This window comes from Falco rusticolus, chromosome 13, assembly GCF_015220075.1.
Source record: "Falco rusticolus isolate bFalRus1 chromosome 13, bFalRus1.pri, whole genome shotgun sequence".
In the NCBI taxonomy this organism is placed as follows: domain Eukaryota; kingdom Metazoa; phylum Chordata; class Aves; order Falconiformes; family Falconidae; genus Falco; species Falco rusticolus.
The window spans coordinates 3,495,909-3,514,737 of NC_051199.1; the positions used below are offsets into that span (position 1 = coordinate 3,495,909).

The 18,829-nt window shown below is 42.3% G+C and overlaps 1 protein-coding gene and 2 long non-coding RNA genes across 9 annotated transcripts in view; 2 read left to right on the forward strand and 1 right to left on the reverse strand.

The window, feature by feature from the left end:
- Positions 1-18,829, reverse strand: part of ARMC8 (armadillo repeat containing 8) — an 86,819-nt gene that overhangs the window by 12,298 nt on the left and 55,692 nt on the right. For 5 of the 7 annotated variants that reach the window (XR_005107193.1, XM_037406431.1, XM_037406430.1 and 2 more), the window contains 5 exons: positions 14,484-14,684; positions 11,834-11,929; positions 10,367-10,449; positions 10,008-10,089; positions 556-642 (listed from right to left, as the gene is read on the reverse strand). Coding sequence is in view for 6 of the 7 variants with exons in the window: in XM_037406431.1 (XP_037262328.1) it covers positions 556-642; positions 10,008-10,089; positions 10,367-10,449; positions 11,834-11,929; positions 14,484-14,684 (549 nt within the window). In the remaining variant the exon portion in view is untranslated. The remainder of the gene's footprint in view (positions 1-555; positions 643-10,007; positions 10,090-10,366; positions 10,450-11,833; positions 11,930-14,483; positions 14,685-18,829) is intronic. The other 2 variants (XM_037406432.1, XM_037406433.1) reach the window with 1 other exon arrangement.
- LOC119156566 lies at positions 649-9,571 on the forward strand. Its single transcript, XR_005107197.1, has 2 exons — positions 649-3,750; positions 8,624-9,571. It is a non-coding gene; the product is annotated as an uncharacterized LOC119156566 (long non-coding RNA).
- Positions 10,096-14,434, forward strand: LOC119156564. The gene is made up of 4 exons (XR_005107194.1): positions 10,096-10,181; positions 12,250-12,406; positions 13,961-14,076; positions 14,221-14,434. It is a non-coding gene; the product is annotated as an uncharacterized LOC119156564 (long non-coding RNA).

Here is an 18,829-nt window from a genome sequence, read left to right on the forward strand (position 1 = left end):
TACAACCTTGCAAATGTTTTCTGTAATTAAGAAATATTTAAGACTTGGGGAATTTTCCATTGCTATGAAGTGCTGTTATGCATGTATGATCTGTATGAAATACAGACATTGCAGAAATCAAGAACAGATATCCTGTATCGTTCATTCAAGAACAATAAAAACCACAACTCTGCCATGCCACCATTTTTCAAGATTACAGCAGTAAGTCTCTAAGACAATGGATCATATTTCCAATTATCAGTTTGTTTTCTTCTTCCATATCAATTTTTAGGTAAGTATTCCACAAATAAAAAACCTCCAAAATTTTGCATCTGATTCTTTTCTTTAGAGACTACATTTAACCGTTCAACCGTATTTAACTGTAACAGCACTGTAAACAGATGATTTGAGGTTTTTCTATTCACAAACTATTAGTGATACAGCCTGCCTAACACTGCAGCTCTAGAACACTTCACAAATAGTGGCTACCAATTAAGACACCTTTATGCTTACTTATCCATTGTATAATGTAACTTTTGTCTATTAACTCTTTTTCATTTCTGGATAAATACTGACCTCCTTGCTTGGAGAGAATTCCAGAAGAAGATTGCATAGCGTGGAAGATGCTACAACGAGAATTTCATTTGGAGCATTCTGTAAAACCTGCAGTCACAAAGGGGAGAGTGAGGAATCTCTGTTTACTAGTAGGATAAGGGATCAGTTTGAAATGGAAGACCTGTAATTATGCTGTACATCAATATTCCATACTTTAGGAGATGCTTTGATGCTAGCAGTGCATACCCAGACAGTGCTGATTCAAGTTGCTGTGATGATACACATACATGACAAGCTGGAGCAACACAAAGTTCCTTCACAGAAGCTACATTTAAGAGCTTTCAGGCCCAATTTAGAAGAAATCAGTGGGAACAGATCCCTGCAATGCAAAGCACACGTGTGCTGGCAGTTGTAATTTGGCTCTGCAGCCATTCTCTCAACAGAGAGCAGGCTGTGTCCTGCAGCGCACTTCTGTATCACAGCTTACAGAAAAGCGGAGGAAGCTCCAGGAGGAGCCTCCTCAACATTTCTGTACCTTGTGCAAAGCACAACACGTCAAATATCCCCATGACAATCCTTTGTGAAAAGCAAGTAGCCTGGAACAAGTTACACTCTTATCTGTGCCTCGATCTCCAGCAGAACCAACATACGCCATTGTCAAACAGAGCATCCCCCTGCATGTCCTGAGAAAACTCAGTGAGGAAACAGGCATGGAGGATACAACTGCTCCTCCAGCAAAGAAAGGGGGAACGGAGGGACCATTCTGTACCACCTTTTGTTTCAGAGCAGTGAGCAAACCGCAAACATTAACAACTACTGCATTTACAGCAGCTTGCATTAAAATACATATACATAAGTCCTATAGTTTTAAACACTGTTCTTCCATGGCTCACACAGCTATACATGCTAGGGAAGAGAGAATGGACTTGCGTAGTTGTTATTAATCTAGACTGAAAATTATTTTAACATTACTTTTATTTTTCTATTAAGAATAATTCTTCACATTTTGGAATGAACAGACAAGTTTCTGACTTCAGCTTATTTAACACAAATCAAAATTAACAACTGCCAGCAGCTGCATTCACATAGAAGTCTGACATCTACATTCGGTTTTTTCACATGGCTCTCCTTTTATGCTAGTTGTGCTTCTTCAATCAGTCCTGTTGGGTTTGTTTTACATTTACAAAGGTTTGATGTTTTCATACTTGGCCTTTCGCAAACTCTTAAAGTATTCAAACCATTCCCTCCAAGCCCCTTCAGGTGATGATCATGAGTCCTGAATCACGGGATTATTACGCAGTAGCAATTGCACAAAACTTGCACGATCAAATCTCCCTTGAACTCCCAATAAGACTAATGAATTAGACATCCATGGATTAGTATCACAACTCACACACCCCATCTAAGGATGAATGCTTAACTTGTAGTAAGTGTATTCTGTATACTGTCAGAAAATAATTTCCCCATCATTTCTATCATGAAACTGTAGAAAAAAGTAGACCCATACTTTAGGGCTTCTAATTCATGCAAGCAACATAAAAGGCTGAGAAAGTTTCTTGGCCTGTGGCCAAGAAGATGGCCAGAGAGCATAGTATAACCAGTGAGTAAAATTTTCTTAAGTCTGCAACTTGTGAGAATTAGAACATAAGCAGAACAAAGAAAGTCAGGCCTGAATAAAACGTCACTGAGTAGTACGCCCAACAGGCATCTTTCCTGTATTGAAATGTGGCTATGTCTCAAGCTAGCTCGGCGCTGTCAGTGAGCGAAAACCGACCTTGGGAGAGAGGCACAGTTATGCTTGTTGGAAGGAAGCCATGGGAGCAAGAAGAGAAACTTTAAGATACGGAGTAGTCTGCAGTGCTTGTGGCCTTGTAGATAAAGGGAGTTGCTAAGCTGCTGTGTCTGCAATAGAAAAAAGCGCTACGAGTGGAAAATTACTGAGCATTGTTACAGACTGATATGTCAGCCTCCTGCAAAGGTATAAAAGGCTTGTTTGATTTTAATAAACTGTCTTTGTGCCTTCGATCCAGTCCCAGAGTCTGTGCATCACACGCCACATTGACATACCACTAGAAATAACTGAAGGATCCTCTCCTTCCTTCCAGGCTCTTGAGCGAAGCTTTGTACCGTCAGCTTATAACTGCCTCGTTATCAGGCTCATCAGTTCACGACTTGCAACACCACTTTCTCTGGTCTGGCCATTTTACTTCTGAACAAGTCAAGCTCACTTCAGGTGATTCTCATGGGTGTCAATACAGCCCAAGCTTTCCGGCTTCTTGCTAGCAGACTTTGTCTGTTCCCCATTTTCAAGGTCTAAAAGATGTTGAAACTAAGAAACTGGTTTACCTGCACTCTGTGACAGTCACATTACAGAATGAGAGATGATATATACCTTACACACTTTGATCTCATTTAATCTTGCAGGTAATTGCATTATATTAAAATATATCTTTTTATAGGTCTTGCTGAGCACTTTGGCTTCAATTTTAGAATCTGCAATGAGATCTAGAGGGTACAGAATTACAGGAGAAAACGCAGATCTAAATTCTCATGCAGGGGTACAGATGAAGTCTGAACTGTGCCATCTAGTCTGAGCCTGGAATGAAAGGAGATAGAGCCCACCTAGTGCCCTACATAAACATCAGGGATAACTGAGCCTCACTCACTGATCACAACAAAGAACAAGGAATCAGAAACCAACAACAACAACAAAAAAAAATCAATCATGGATCACAGTCCTCTTTGCTTTTGTTGATTTACAACTCTCTTAAGAGAAGGTAATGGAGTTTTGATTTCTAGGTGTAGGTCTGCAGGCAAGTTAAATGACTTTAAAGACTTAGTCGTGTACCTTTAAGACAGCCACAAACATGTCAGGTATGTAAACAGGATGTGAAAAAAATGGAACTTAGAATCGCAGCATACGGGCACCTACAGCAACAGCAAATAGCAAGCAAGAAGACGATGACAGGAAGCCTATCAGGGTCTGACACATGTACTATCTAAGATATATAAGCAATACGTAAAAATCATAAACGCCATTTTGGCCATTTTGTCTGAATCCAGCCACGTAGATATAGTGGTTTTGAGTCAGTCTCAACTTGCATCAGGGCAGATCCTGAGACTGTGACCAGTGGGTTACTGGGGAGACAGAGCCTGGTGAAGAGGAGTAGCACAGCGGGCAGCTGCTAGATGCCGGGAGAACGTGACACCAGTAAGGTGAGCCACCAGGGACAACATGGGGTCTAATTTATCTAAGGAAGATACCATGGTGCTGTCAATTTGCAAGTTAGTGTTACAGAAGCGTGGAACTACTTTACATGGGCTGCAGTTAAGACCTATGTTATTGTGGGCCAAGAGACACAGAGTAGAAGCATCCACTGTGACTGCTCCTAGTGTGTCGACCTGGAGAAATTAGGATCAACGCTGTTAGAAGCTGTGGCGAAAGGGGACAAGGAGGTGTTGGGGCTTTTGTCTACATGGGGACTGCTTAGAGATGCTGTGGAAGGCTTGAAAAGTCGGCAAGACACGAGCCGGGGCTTGAAAAGTCGGCAAGACGTGAGCAGGGGCGTATCACCCAAACCTCCCCTGGATCCCCCTTCAAACAACAGACAAGAGGGTGAGGTGGGGGGGGGGGGAGGGGGAGAGTCCATGCCCCTTACCGGGCACCACTCCTTAATGTCCTGAAGCCCCTAAATCTGTTCAACAGCATCAACCTAAGTTTGGTAGCAGTTCTGAGGACAAGGACAACAAGCAGAAACCTTGGCGGACCGATCCCAGCCCCCCTGAGTTCCGCTGACATTTGTGCCGGCCAACATTTCCTCCTCCCCCTGCTTCTTCTCCCCTCCTGCCTGCCCCCTCTGTTCCTCCCCTGCCCCCGCACGATGGAAATGCCAAAAATCCGGAATCGTGTCCAGCTACGACAAGGTTATCAGTCAGAGGCAGTGAGGAATGTGGAGGTGGTATAAATCCAGTATCCAGCATTACGGTAATGCCACACGACCCTCGGCAATTTTGGCAGGCTGTAAAAGATGAGGCACTAAAAGAGGGAAACTGAGATTTAGTAGAACAGATAGGCAGACCACTCCTTGATGTTCCTACTCCTTCCACCACTGCGCTGCATCCTGTACCCTGTTATAACAGGAGATATGGCTGCTGGTAACCTTAACGTTCATGTACCGTTTGCTTCGAAAATAGTGCAGGACTTGCATAAAACTGTTTCTCAGCACGGGGTGAATTCGCCGGCTCCAATGCAATTGTTGCGCTTGCTCACCACGCACACTTTGTCCCCTTTCGGTATTTCCCAGCTGGCGCGGATCATGCGCCACCCTGCGCAACCGGCGGTCTTCCACGCCACCTGGCGGGCAGCCGCGGAACAGCAGGCGCTGCACAACAGAAACCTTCCGCGAGCCGATGCCCGGGCTGGCCCAGGGCCTGACGCGCTGACGGGCACCGGGCAGTACTGCCAACCCTCGGCAGCGGGCTCGGTGGCCCACCCCAGTATTAGATCAAATAAAAAATATAGGCATGCAAGCAATAACGAAAACCGCGCAACTAGCGGAGCCAAAAAAAGAGTTATACAACAATTAAGCAAGGCCCCAAAGAACCATTTTTGCCGCTTGTGGAAAAGTTGCAACATGCTGTTGCCTCTCAAGTGTTTGACCCTCACTGGCGTGCCATGCTAGTAAGGCAATTAGCCAAAGATAATGCCAATGCTGATTGTCAAAAAGTAATAGAAGGATTGCCAGGAGAACCCAGTTTAGAAACTATGCGATCAGCCCGTGCCAAGGTAGGTACCTCGGAACACAAGCTAGCAGTAATGGCTGCTGCGGAAATGCAACGTTACTCTTGCGGTAAGTCAGGACACTGTAAACGGGACTGCCCCTCCAAAAAACAATGCGTGGCACAACCCAGACTGTCCCCGGCAGAAATTACTTGTTTCCGCTGTAGAAAGGTCATTTTGCAAAGCAATGTCATTCTGATTTCGATAAAGAAGGATTCCGCCTAGCAGGCCAGGGAAAAGCTCACAAGAGCGCGAGGAGGCACACGCCGCCACACCAACCGGCCACAAAACATCCAAGTCCACATTGATGTTACTGATGTAGAATCTACAGGTGAAGTATGTGCCTTGGTTTCTACACCTGTGCCTCCTGCTACAATCCCAAAAAATAGACACCTTGCTCAACTTGTGCCTTTTGTGAGTTGTTCCCTGAACAGAGCCCGCATGGCGGGGTGATGAAGGATTCGGCTCCACAGGAATACCTCCAGTGTGTTGGACACAAGGACTATCTCCACAAGGACTCAACCTGACCTGCACTCCGGCATTATCGGGAGGCACTCCTGCACAAGGGAAGTTGAGTGGCCTTCTGGATACCGGAGCAGACACAACTGTTGTATCAAGCAAGGACCGGCCACCTCCATGGCCCCTGGCAAATAACGCAGCAGGAGGCGTAGGTCTGGGGGGCATGACTACTAGCTGCTTGTCTGTGAAACCTGCACAGATCAAAACACAAGAAGGACAGACTGCCAACGTCCACCGCGCCACTGGCTTTGTGGGGCTGAGATTGTTTAGGACAATGGGGAGTTGGGTTTTAACCACCGATTTTTAACTGGGGCCACTGTACTGCAGCAGTGAAGCCCCCTACCCTTGGGGTCTGCTTGGTTAACTGACACACCGGTATGGGTAGGTCAGTGGCCCCTGCCCCAGGAAAGGCTGTGTGCCCTGCATGAATTACTTAAGGAACAATTAGACACAGGCCACATCGAAGAATCACATAGCCCATGGAACACCCCTGTATTTGTGATAAAAAAGAAGTAAAGGGCGATTGTTGCATGACCTGTGTAAAGCCAATGCAGTGATGGCCCCTACGGGGGCCTTGCAGCCGGGATTTCCATCTGCCACCATGATACCAATGGAGTGGGACATTTTATTGATCTGGAAGATTGGGTTTTTACCTTTTCCTTTACAGTACCAACTAGAAATAACTCTGAGCCCACAAAAAGGTACCACGGGACTGCAGTGCCTCAAGGCGTGAGAAACTCGCCAACCATTTCTCAGTGGTTTGTAGCCCAAGCCCTGAGCTCAGCCAGAGACAAATACAGAGATGTTTACTGTTATCATGACATGGATGACACTTTGCTAGCAGCACCATCCAAAAGAGCTGCTGGAGACAGGTGAGAAGGATGCCAGAATAGTTTAGCAGAATTTGGATTGATTGTAGCTCCTGAAAAATTTCAGAGACAAGAGCCCTGGAAATATCTGGGCATGAATGTGCTGAAGAGAACTGTCTCTCCACAACCTATCCAATTGAAACTGGATGTAAAGACCTTGAATGATGTCCAAAAGCTTGCACGAATGCTGAATTAGCTATGGCCTTTTTTAGGCCTTACTATGAACAAATGCAACTACCTTTGCAACTTTAAAAAGGAGACACAGATCTTTTAGGCCCAAGGCATTTAACGGCTGCAGCCTTGGCACTTGTGAAAGAAGTTGAACAGTTGAACTCTGCACGACATGTGTGGCGTGTAGATATCACACTTCCTTTAAGTGGTTTTATTTTAATGGAATGATCCTCTCCTTATACTACGTTGGTCCAGTGGAACCAAGCTGGGGAAGATCCACTGCATGTGCCTGAACGGTTGGTTTTGCCTTTGCAGTCTAAGAAAACTGTTGTTGGATGGTACGAATGTGTTGCCAATTTGATCATAAAAATCCAAAAATGATGTTCAGAGTTGACTAGAGTTGATCCATCAGCTGTGATTATCCCTGTACAACAATTCTATTTTGAATAGGCTCTGTCAAACTCTACTGCCCTTCAAGTGGCTCTTGCCAATTTTCAAGGGCAAGTTCAGTACCATCATCCACTTTTGAAAATGACTGTAGATCTCACTTTGCAGCCACGGCAACTAAGTCAGAGACGACCAGTCAAAGGTGACACAGTGTTTACAGACGGGTCTGGAAAAACTGGAAAAGCTGCAGTCACTTGGAAACAGAATGGGCAATGGCATTCCCAAATTGCGTATCAGGAAGGATCCCCGCAAGTCGTAGGGGATCCAAGGGCTGCGGCCTTGGCATTTCATTACTTCCCAGGCCCTCTTAATCTTGTTACTGATTCAGCCTGTGTGGCAGCCCTCCTTCCCAAGTTAGAGATGGCTGTCCTTGGCCATGTCAACAATCCCAAGCTTTTTACAGTTTTGACTTTAGTTTGGGAAGAAATTCAGAAATGCCATTCTCCATTTTATGTTATGCATGTTAACAGCCATACTTCCCTACCCGGTTTTGGAATTGAAGGCAGTGCTAGAGTTGATGCTCTAGTTTCTGTGGCTCTGTCAGTACCCGTTCCTGATGCCCACCAGCAGGCTGTGTTAGCCCACCAATTCTATCATCAGAACTGGCGATCCTTGTATATCAATTTGGTCAAAAGGGTCCCTCTCAGGCTGCTGCACGCAGTATTGTTGCAGCCTATCCAGACTGTCAAAACGTTACTTCTGTGACAAATTATGGAGTTAATCCTAGAGGCCTTCAAGCTTTACAACTTTGCCAAACAGTTGTAACTCATTACAACAAGTTTGGCAGACAAAAATATGTCCATGTTACAATAAAAATTCTGCTGCAATGATTGCTACTGCCCACACAGGTGAGACCAGTCGTGACATCATTCGGCACCGGCAACGTGCTTTGTCTGTGCTTGGCATCCCCCCTGCAATCAAAACAGACAATGGACCTGCCTATAGCTCCAAGTCTGTCAGGCAGTTCCTTTCCCTGTGGGGGATCTCCCACAAATTTGGTATTCCCCATTCCCCCTTGAACACAGGAACGGTACTCTTAAACACCTACTTGAAAAACGAAAAGGGGGAATGAAGGGAATGACCCCAGAGGCATGTTCAGAGAAAGCATGCTATGTTTTGAACTTATTGAAAATCTCAGTCGACCATGTGGTGCCTCCCATTTTGCAGCACTTTGTGCCAAATGGTGACAAGCAGCCAAAGCACAAAGGCGTCTTGGTGCGCATGAAAGACCCTTGTACCGGGCATTGGTCAGGACCGATGAATTGTTAACTTGGGGGGAGAGGTTATGCTTGTGTCTCTACAGATGAAGGCCCGCGATGGATACCTGCTTGCTGTGTGCAGCCTGAGCTTAGTGTGCCGGATCATGGGAGCACCGCTGCCGCCAGTCAACCCAACAACTGATGTGTGGTCTCCTTAACACAGCAACTGAACCCATCCTGGTTTGGTGTGTCTGTGGTGCAAGGCAGTCAACCGTTCCACACACGTCTGGTTGGCGTGCCCTTCCTCGAAATGTGTGTTAACAGACATTATTGCGCAAAAGCTGAACGTACGATTTCAGTAAAGGCTCTGGGGAATGAAGGATCTTACTGAAAGCCTTGATATTTGTGATAATCTGTTACCTCTGTATAATGTTAACCACAAGAAATTGATATTGTTGGCACTTTGAATGTCGATAGTTGTTTTTATGTAGATGCTAACGTAACAGGAGGCCATGATGGGACCATGGCATCCGCATAAATCAACACGTGAACATGTTGATAAGCATAATGTGCTTAAACATAATATAGCTTTAAGATGAAGCATGTAATGATGTAGTTGATTTATGCAACAGATGGGAACGTATTGCAGCAGCTCTTCTCTTAGCCGGAGCAGCAGCAGGGAAAGCATTAGAAGAGTTGAATCACCTTGTTTGTTAGGTAGTTTAGAATGAGAGTCAAACCTCTAGCCTTTTGGGATTGTTAGCGGATGATTTGCCACGAGTACATCATGCGGTTTTACAAAACAGAGCAACTACTGACTTTTTGTTGTTGACTCAGGGACATGGCTGTGAGGATTTTGATGGCATGCGCTGCATGGATTTAGGTGCCCCATTGCAGCAACACGTTATCAAAATCCGAGAAAATGTTGGGGGTTTTGGCATCAATTCACTCAATTGGCAGGATTGTTTGTTTGTTATTGCCTTGTTTGCTGTCGTGTTTGCAAAGGGCCCTGCAGCGCACAGCAAACCTGGTACTAGTTGTTCAAAAACAAACAGGGGGAATTGTAAGGGTCTGCAGACAAGTTAGTTGACTTTAAAGACTTAGTCATGTACCTTTAAGACAGCCACAAAAATGTCAAATGTAAACAGGATGTGAAAAAACCAGAACTTAGAATCGCAGCATACGGGCACCTACAGCAACAGCAAATAGCAAGCAAGGAGACGACGACAGAAAGCCTATCAGGGTCTGACACAAGTACTATCTAAGATATATAGAGCAATATGTAAAAATCATAAACGCCATTTTGGCCATTTTGTCTGAATCCAGCCACGTAGATATAGTGGTTTTGAGCCCATCTCGACTTGCGTCGCCACATCTAGGTAATTTCTATTGTGATTCTACAGAAAGACATGCAAATTGAACAGACACCACATCCTGTTAATGGCACAGAACACTTCAGTAGCTGAGACTTGACTTTTCTTTACTTACCTTCATTAAAGGTTTCCATACAGCATGATCCTGAAAACTCGTCCTGAGCTGCTGTACAGAACGGGACAAACTGTGCAAACATCTGTAATGGAAAAGAAAGCTTCATTGTGAAACATACCATACACTAATGTAATATATACATTGCTTCTACACAAAGATTCAGCTTCGATTTTGGTATTAGACTGTAAATTGCAAAATGAAAATATTGTACTAGTCCAGGATAAATCTCCCCCAATAAATTTTCCAACAGTAGAAATTACTTCAGATTAGCTTTTGAAAAATGAGCAGAAATTCTAGTAAGTGCAGCATCAGACTTTGACAAGACAAAAGTATTTGTATGAATCAGAAAAGCTTCCTACCTGACTGCAGCTAATCGCACCTTGATACCAGATTCAGACAAGCCATTAACAATACGGTCCATCATATTTTCAGTCTCAATGATCTGGAGCAAAGAAGAATTAATGTTATATGAATAATAGGAGCATTTATGAGTTTGGTTTTGTCTGCAAGATTTTAAATATTGCATGTAAGAACTAGCTAAAAACAGCAAGACACATTCTCTTCCCAGATGAAGTGGGAAGTAGTGTGTACCTGCAATACCGTTTAGGAAAAAAATAATCTATATTCTATGCTCCACTACTGCTTTCAAAATTATTTTATTAATCATCAAGGAAGAAGAGGTTGTTTTGGATTTTATATATATAATATGAATTACCCTTGATGTCATATTAAAACAAAAGAGAACATGTGTGAGTGCACACAATATATATAAACTACAGATTAGAGACATGTTGAAGTGCTATCTGCCATATTTAGACATGGCCAGCACAAGCACTTAAGACTAGGATAAAAAGGAGTTAATACCAAGATGAAAGATGGCACTTGTATATTAAATCAACTTTGACAAGTACACACCCACCACTTATTAAAAACAATGCTTGGATATGAAAAATAAGGATCCTTACTAGTAACTAAGTTCATCTTTGCAACAAAAGAGAAGTTGATAGGTTTGACTTCTGGAGATCCTGATTGGTTCCCCGCTGATAAATCTTCCTGCTAGTTATGTTTTCAACATTTTTCCTGCCTCCTTCCTGTCCATATCTTTCTTCCTTCTGTTTTCCCCCCTTTAACCAGCAAATAAACTGAGAAAATTCTCCTGCTTCCTGTACTTGCCATGTTTCATGTAGTAACTCCATGATTAATTTTAAAAAAATGCTGCTTTTAATCATTCATTGTTTAATTTCCCTCGACTTCCCACACATTAATTTTTAACTATACCAGCGCTCCAATTATCCAGTCTCTTTCCTGTGATGTTCGGAAAGAGTTTGTTCTCCTTCACGCCCACTGCTCTGTTATGATAGTGCAAGCCCCCTTGGTCACTTCAGAATCGTGGAACAAATTTTGACTTTTGTTTCCCAATGTGATTAGACTTTCCAGTTTTATTTTTAAAAACAAACAAACATTTGTTTTGTAATAGGATACCTGACAACAGAGGTTTATTCTGTCCCTCAGAACACAAGTTTCATAAATTACTTGTATGCCACAATATTCCGTATGAGTAGCAAGGACTGCATGATGTTGAAAGACAATTTATTGTGAGAAGGTAGTTCATCACTCTGAAGATGTTTACATAAATAAACATTACTCTTATATCTTGTTATGGCAAGACATTATTTTTTGTTAAAATCCCATGCAAAGAAAGTGCAATCCAAAAGTTTATATTAATGTAACAGAAATACAGCCTTCTCATTTCAACCTATTTACACCACAATGAAAAACTTTCAGCTATGCCTTTGCCGGATCACTAGCGTTTTTCACTGGCTCACCTTTTTTCGGATATCTTCATCATTTGCTCCCAGGGAAGCATAGAGCTTGAAAGCAGCCTGGCGCAGTTCATGGGCATGCTTCAGATCATGGTCAAGCTATTTAAATAAAGCACAGATACCAAATTTTGACACTAAAAAATTACAGGTGTGATATTCTTATTTGTTGCAAACTAGTGCTTATCTACTGGGGTTTTGCCTACCACACCAAGGGCAGCCAGAAACTCAAATGAACTGCTGTTCTATTAGCTCACGTCCACATTTACCAACTGAACACAATTGAACTTAAGAATATGGTTAATCTCCCTGCTGAGTTACAGACAAGGCAACTTAAACAATCTGAGGCCAAACCACTTGTATTAAGTTACAACTCCATCCAGATCATATTCAGGCAAAAACTATTCCTATTTACCCAACAGAATACAGGAACAAGCCAGCAGAAGTAAAAGAATTGGGAGAGCATCAAAGGAAGTTTTATCAAGAGCATGGAAGCAAAAGCAGGAACCAAAGCCAGTCTCCTAAATCACAGGACCTCTATCTTAAAGTGGATGTTCGCTTCCAACTTCTGCTGTGAAGGTAACACAGGAGGGTGCAAGCTGTCTAGGAGGTTCCTGGAAGGTAACTTCTTAACACCAGTGCTAGAGGGGTGAATTAGGGTGGTGCACTACTGGATAGGCTGCTCACAAATCAGGAAAAACTGCCTGGGGTTATGGTAATTAATGGGAGCACCAGCTATAGGGATCATAAAATCGTGGTGTTCAAGTTCCTGAGAAGGGTGAGAAAGGGAAGAAGCAGAGTACAGAGCCTCGACTTCAGGAGAGCAGACCTGGAGGAGCAGATGGGGTGCACCCTGGCTTGTTCAGCCAAGAGAAGAGAAGAGAAGGCTGAGCAGAGACCTAAGAGCAGCCCTTCAACACCTGCAAGGAGAACATGGAACCAGACTCTTTATGGAGGTGCACAGCAAGAGAAGGAAAAACAATAGTCAAATTGAAACAGGAGAGGTTCTTACTGGATATAAGAAAGATAAAAATTCACTACTAGAGCAGTCAAACTTCAGAAGAGATTGCTCAGAGAGGTTGTTTAATCTCCATTCTTAGCAGGTTTTCAAGAGTCAACTGGACAAAGCCTTGCACAACAAAGCTCAGCATTGACCCTGCTTTGAACAGAAAATTAAGACTTTCGGACCTCGTCACATTTGGTCCAGTGAGAATAATTCTATGATTCTGTACCAAAGGGTTCCACAAAAATATGCAATATTTAAATTCTAGACAAAATGACAGAAAAATGCTAGTATTAGACAGCAAAGCACTGAAATAAAAGAACTGTCAAAAATTAAGCTGTACGAGTAATTCTCTCTGGTGCCTCTATATCAGAGCAGAATGTACTATATTATTGTTAAAAATATTTAAAACAGACAAGTACTCTGACAGAATCCTCATGTAGCTTTTACCTTACAGGGTGTAATTCAAATCATTCTTTACAAAGTAAGCACCCTGGTTTCCCAGCTGACTGTTTTTACAGACTTTCTGAACACTCACAGCAATGTCATAGTATTTATAATTGCCCCACTCACATTTGGAACCTAATCATATTCCTGATGCTACAGCCAAATTCCATTACTCCCCAACTGGCTGCTAAACTTCCTTCTGCTTATTTAATTCTATACTGCAACTAATATTTTTTTGTATATAATTTGTATATTTACATAGAATTCAAGGCAACTCTATATGCGGAATCAATCCCATTCTTTAAAAGTAAGAAGAGAAATGAGTCTACTTCTTGGGCTAGTTTCAGGGAAAAACCAAGGCTCCGTAATCCATTTTTCAGGGGTACTTTCTAGAAATCAGACTCAGTAATGAGGGGGTGGGAATAGGCAATGGGTATTTCCCTGTGCAGAATATCAAAAACAATCTGGCTTCTGAAGTTGATTTATCCACTAGTGCTTTGGAAAGTGTATGCAAATCTGTAAAAAAAGTTCACATATGAGAACTCCTAGTACAACACCTATGAAACTAAGTCTCCAAGGTATATCTGGTCTATCTGGTCTCTGTCTATTAAACCATTTGCAAGTGCAGATAACTCATATTATGCAATGCTACAGGACATCCACATATTTTTCTGCTTTAACAGAACAGACCGTCTCTGAACTTAACATTTTTCACAAGCCTGACGCAAGAATTTAAGCTGATCTCTCATCACATAGACTGTTATTCTTTTATGAAGCTGAAATGTACTGGTTCCTGCAGGTAAGCCTTTTAAACTCTGCAAAGGAGAAACGTGACAGATGTCTCAGCCTGATACTTGATTGCTTTCGCTGTAAAATGTAATGAAACCCGTATGGTTAAGCTATAATAAACTACCCATAACCCATCTCTCTGCCTTTGACTTAGAAGAATGGCAGCATCCTTCCTACAGGCTGGGGAGTCCAGATAACCACAACAATTTCAGTTTGAATAATAAAGACTCCAGAAAAAGCAGTGAGCAAGCAAAGATTTGGGGACTACATGCAGCAAAAATCAAGTCCTATTGGACCTCTGTGGTCACCTTTCTATTGAAGAACCCAAACAGAAACTTTAAATAGAATAAAAAAATATCCTGAGCCCATTCTTTTTGCACATTTTTCAAAGCTTCAGAACTGGGTAAGGAAACGTACCCTCTTGATATCAGTGATTGCACTCACTGAGCTGGGATACTTGAAGTAGTCAGCAAGCATGACAATGAGGTGGTCGGTAATGCTGGCAATTCTCTGGAGCTCCACATCTGTTTCAATCAAATAGGCCAGTGTTTCTGCTCCTTCTACTCGCTCCTCCAGCAGTCTTTCCTTACTACACATTCGAACCAAACATGGCAGAGTCTGAAAAGTTAAAAAAAAACAACAAAAAAAAACCAACAACCACCATGGTTTAGTGCACCTATGTTCATAAGGAAGCTCACAAAAAAAAAAAAAAAAAAGAAAGAAAAAAACCCAGCTATCCTAGAGCAAACTTTAATAATGTTCTTTAGTGCCATACCTTCAGAAAAAAAAAAGGGTTTTTAGTGGTTTTAAGGACTACACACAGAAAAATTGTTCAGGCATTACTAAGTATACAGTAGGCTAATTTCAACCAACTTCTCATGCAGTCAAAATTATGCAACGTTTAGAAGTAACTGTGATCAAAGCTTCACAGAAGCTAAAAAAAACCAACCCCAAATCCCCAGGTTTATTCTTACTACACAAGAACCTGAAGTACCCAATTCCATCACGAAGTACTTGACCTCTCCTGCCCTTCTGCAATCTAGGATTGACTACAGACAATGCAGTCAAAAATATTCTCAGGGCTTTCTTGACCCATGCTGCTCCTAGGAGTAGCAGGGAAGGAAGAATTACTCCTAAGTAGTACATTTGATCAACTAGAGATTAAGTCCACTTGGAATCCAGGTCCATCCTGCCTTACCCTGACATACTCTCTAACTTGGTTCCACTCACAGGGCAACATTTTTGTCATACCTTCTCTACTTTAAATATAAAAAACAATCAAATCTTTCTTTACCTGAAGCTCAGTGAAAAGCACTTAACTCTGGAAAGACCAGTTCTCCAGTGGTTGGGACTCTGTTCACTCAAGCCTCACCAAACAGAAATATGAAAATGGATGGGGAAGAACATCAAGGGTTTCGCTTGTGTAACTGCAGCAACTTCAGCAGAATTACACTAGTAGAAAATGTTTCTCAGAGTTATGTTTTTGGGGACCTGCAATAACATTTATCCATTGACTGTTCAAATTATTAAATAGATAATAACTTATCTCCATTCTACAGGTAAGGAAGCAGAGTTACAGGACTTGCCCACATTTATTAAAAAAACAGATGCTACCACAACGATTACCACTTGGGTTGTGAATCTTGCACCTAATCCAGTGAGCCAAAGCACCTCCTCTCTGTGATCTGTCACTTAAGACATCAGATAAGACCTTCAGCCTTAACAGATGAAAACTGGTTCTAATAGCACAGACACACCCAAGAACCTTCTGCTTCCTTAGGAAGTTCGCCAGAACTCTTTAAAAGAGAAGACAGTTGCTCAGGGTTGGTGAAATTAAGCAGCCCTCAAACTACCTCGTTCCAAAAGTGAGATTTCTAGGATATCTTGAAGTTTGTTCAAAGTTTGCTTTAAAAGCCTTCAGGTGTTTAATTATTACTATACTTTTTCATCTGCAGAATTTAGAACTGCACCATGATGATTAAACATCATCAGTTTCAATTACCAAGCTGGCATAAGGTATATTAAAAACTGAAGGTAGCATAAATAAAATCATGAAAGCTGAACATAAACTCTCAAAAAATTAACATTCAGGTTGAGTAAGAAGGAAGTAGAATTCCATGTCTAAGTCACAAACATACTGTACTTCCCAATTCTTTCCAAGGTCAAATATCCTGAAATTAGCTATTTCTTGGCATCCAAGGGCTAGACATTGTTAAATCACTGGCTGCAAGCACCCAAGAAACAGAAATCTCACACTTCTCAACTTTTAGCAATCCCACCTGTTTAAAATTAAACAAAATCAAGAATTCCACAGGACACATTTTAACTGTTTCATCACACCTACAAGTCAGTACAAGGTAATTAATGCAGAGGAGTAGGGGACTGTACTAGAGGTGTAAGACGAAGAGCCACAAAGCACACCTGATCTTTTCTGGCCAGCAGATAAAAGTCTGAAAATGGACAATAAAGGTTGAGTACTTAATTCACATGGTATTTCTGGGATATCATCAGGGCTACACAGACAAACAGTCACTTTGGTTATTAGGATTCCAAAAAAATAATTTCCCTTCCAATCAAATCCATTATTTATCAGCCTCCCCTGCCTTCTCCCCACCCTAACTCATTTTATTTTTTCACACGTTACAGGCCAACCCACAACTCCAACTGGACAATGAAAATAAATCAAAACCATTTTGAAAAACATATCCCTGACAGTCCTCTAAATAAAGAAAGTTTGATAGCAAAGGGTCAAAGCTCTCTTCAATAATTTCTGAAAACTAAAGGGGGCATCGCTTTGTTTTAGTTCACCAGAGGTCAAACAACTTGTGACTGGATCTACCACAGACTGAGACAGTGTGTTATCTTGAAACTGTGGGCTCCTGGAGTGACCCCAGAAGAAAAGAAATTACCCTGCACTGTTTGAACAAGGCGGCAAGGTTCTGTGCCTTCCTTCTCTCCTCACTCTTTAATCTGCTCTCAAGCATTACAACAAATCTTAGTCCACAACTTAAAAAGTTTACTTGTGTTGAGAAGCAGCTCCCAAGAAAAAGAAAGTGCTCCTGTCGCTGTGGACTGGCAAGCAAATCAGCTCATAATAGCCTGAAAGGACGGCAGCAATCCATTCAGCCCACATGGCAGGGCAGGCGTAGCTCCACGCCGGCAGTTAGCAGGCAGCTCCCAGCAATAACCCACCTCTAGCTACGGCAGCAGCCCCCTGTTTCCTCCCCCCAGAGCAGAACAGTTCCGGATCCCACACGTCCTGACCAGGACATAGCCCACGGTTAAGCAGACAGTGGAGGATTTCTCAGGGGAAGACATTTTCAAGAGAAGAATGAGGTTTGCAGGAGCAAGATAGCTTAGGAGCATCGAATTGTAGCCCTCAGTCTGCAGGTGTTGTAAGGAAAAAGAAGAGAAATCAGGCAAGTGGAGTGTTGATTTGGAAAAAAGCTAAGTAGGAGAACGAGGGAGAACACAGCTTGGCTTCCTCAATTGCTGTAAGACCAGATACCTGCGCAGAACAGATGCCACTATCAACACTGGAATGAATTGCATTTTGGACTTCCTTGTGTCAAAAGACAGGAGGGATGGGCCTTTGTCTTGGCCCACATATGGATTTTTTAATCTGTCATTAACTGGAATGATGAATACCAACATCCCAGTAACAAGAGCTGTAGATACGCCAGACTCTGCTGCCATGGATATTGAAAGGAATTAATATGCTTTCTTATTGAAGTATCTTACACATAACCTACTCTTTCCCCAGCGTTACTGAAGAGCAGGACTAAGGGCCAGCTCTTGAGCCTCTGGTGATAGTTTTCTGGTTTAAAATGTAAGCTTGCAGGAGTCATCTTCGCACCAGACCACAGTCAGAAGGCACCGATCAGTAGCCTTTGATGGTGAGCACCTGCTGCTTCAAGCAGTACACTGGAGCTATCTGCAGCACAATCTATGGTCAGGCACATACGTACTAGTTGTCTGTTCACAAGAGGATCTGAATACCGTAGCGGGGCCTTCACGGCCAAAGATAACCAACTTTGTTATTAAAAAACATTACTGGGTCTGAAACCATACACCACCAAACCTTGACAATGACTGCTTTGCTGATGAGACCCTTCACTTGCTAAGACTCATTCCAAGAGCACATGTGGTCTCCTCCATCTTAGTACAGGGGCACACAGGGGGGAAAAATATTTTTTCAGGCATTTAAACTGTATTTCCTTAAGTCTGAATTATGTGTTATTCTCTGGAACAAAGGATGCTAAAAACACGCTAAAAGCTTAGGAGTCTGCCAGACTGCTACAGTAATTATCAAAGAAAATGAACATGTTTCCTTATTGCAGTACTACAGTAATACTTCAATATCTCATGGAGAAACAAGCAGTGTTAGTATTCTCTGATCTCTGGCTGATATGCTTGCTCATCAACAGCCTTTTTTTTTTCTTTTGACTGAAGTATGACTATTAAGAGATTACATTCCTACGGCATTTAATGAAATTTCCTTTACTGAATTTCCTTAATAAGTCACATGTAGTATAAAAATCAGTATTTCAACATGAGTTTTTGTTTCTTGTATATAACAAATATCCCCAGCCAAAGTATGAAGCAGACACAAAAAACCAGTGAAACCTGAGAAATCATCTGCTCATAACAGACTCCATGAATAGATGTGCAAGTATTCTGACTACAGCCTTGTCAAATAAGCTGTCAGAAGACAAACCAGTACCTTGTTCACATACAGAAACCAAGGCAGTAATATTGTTTCT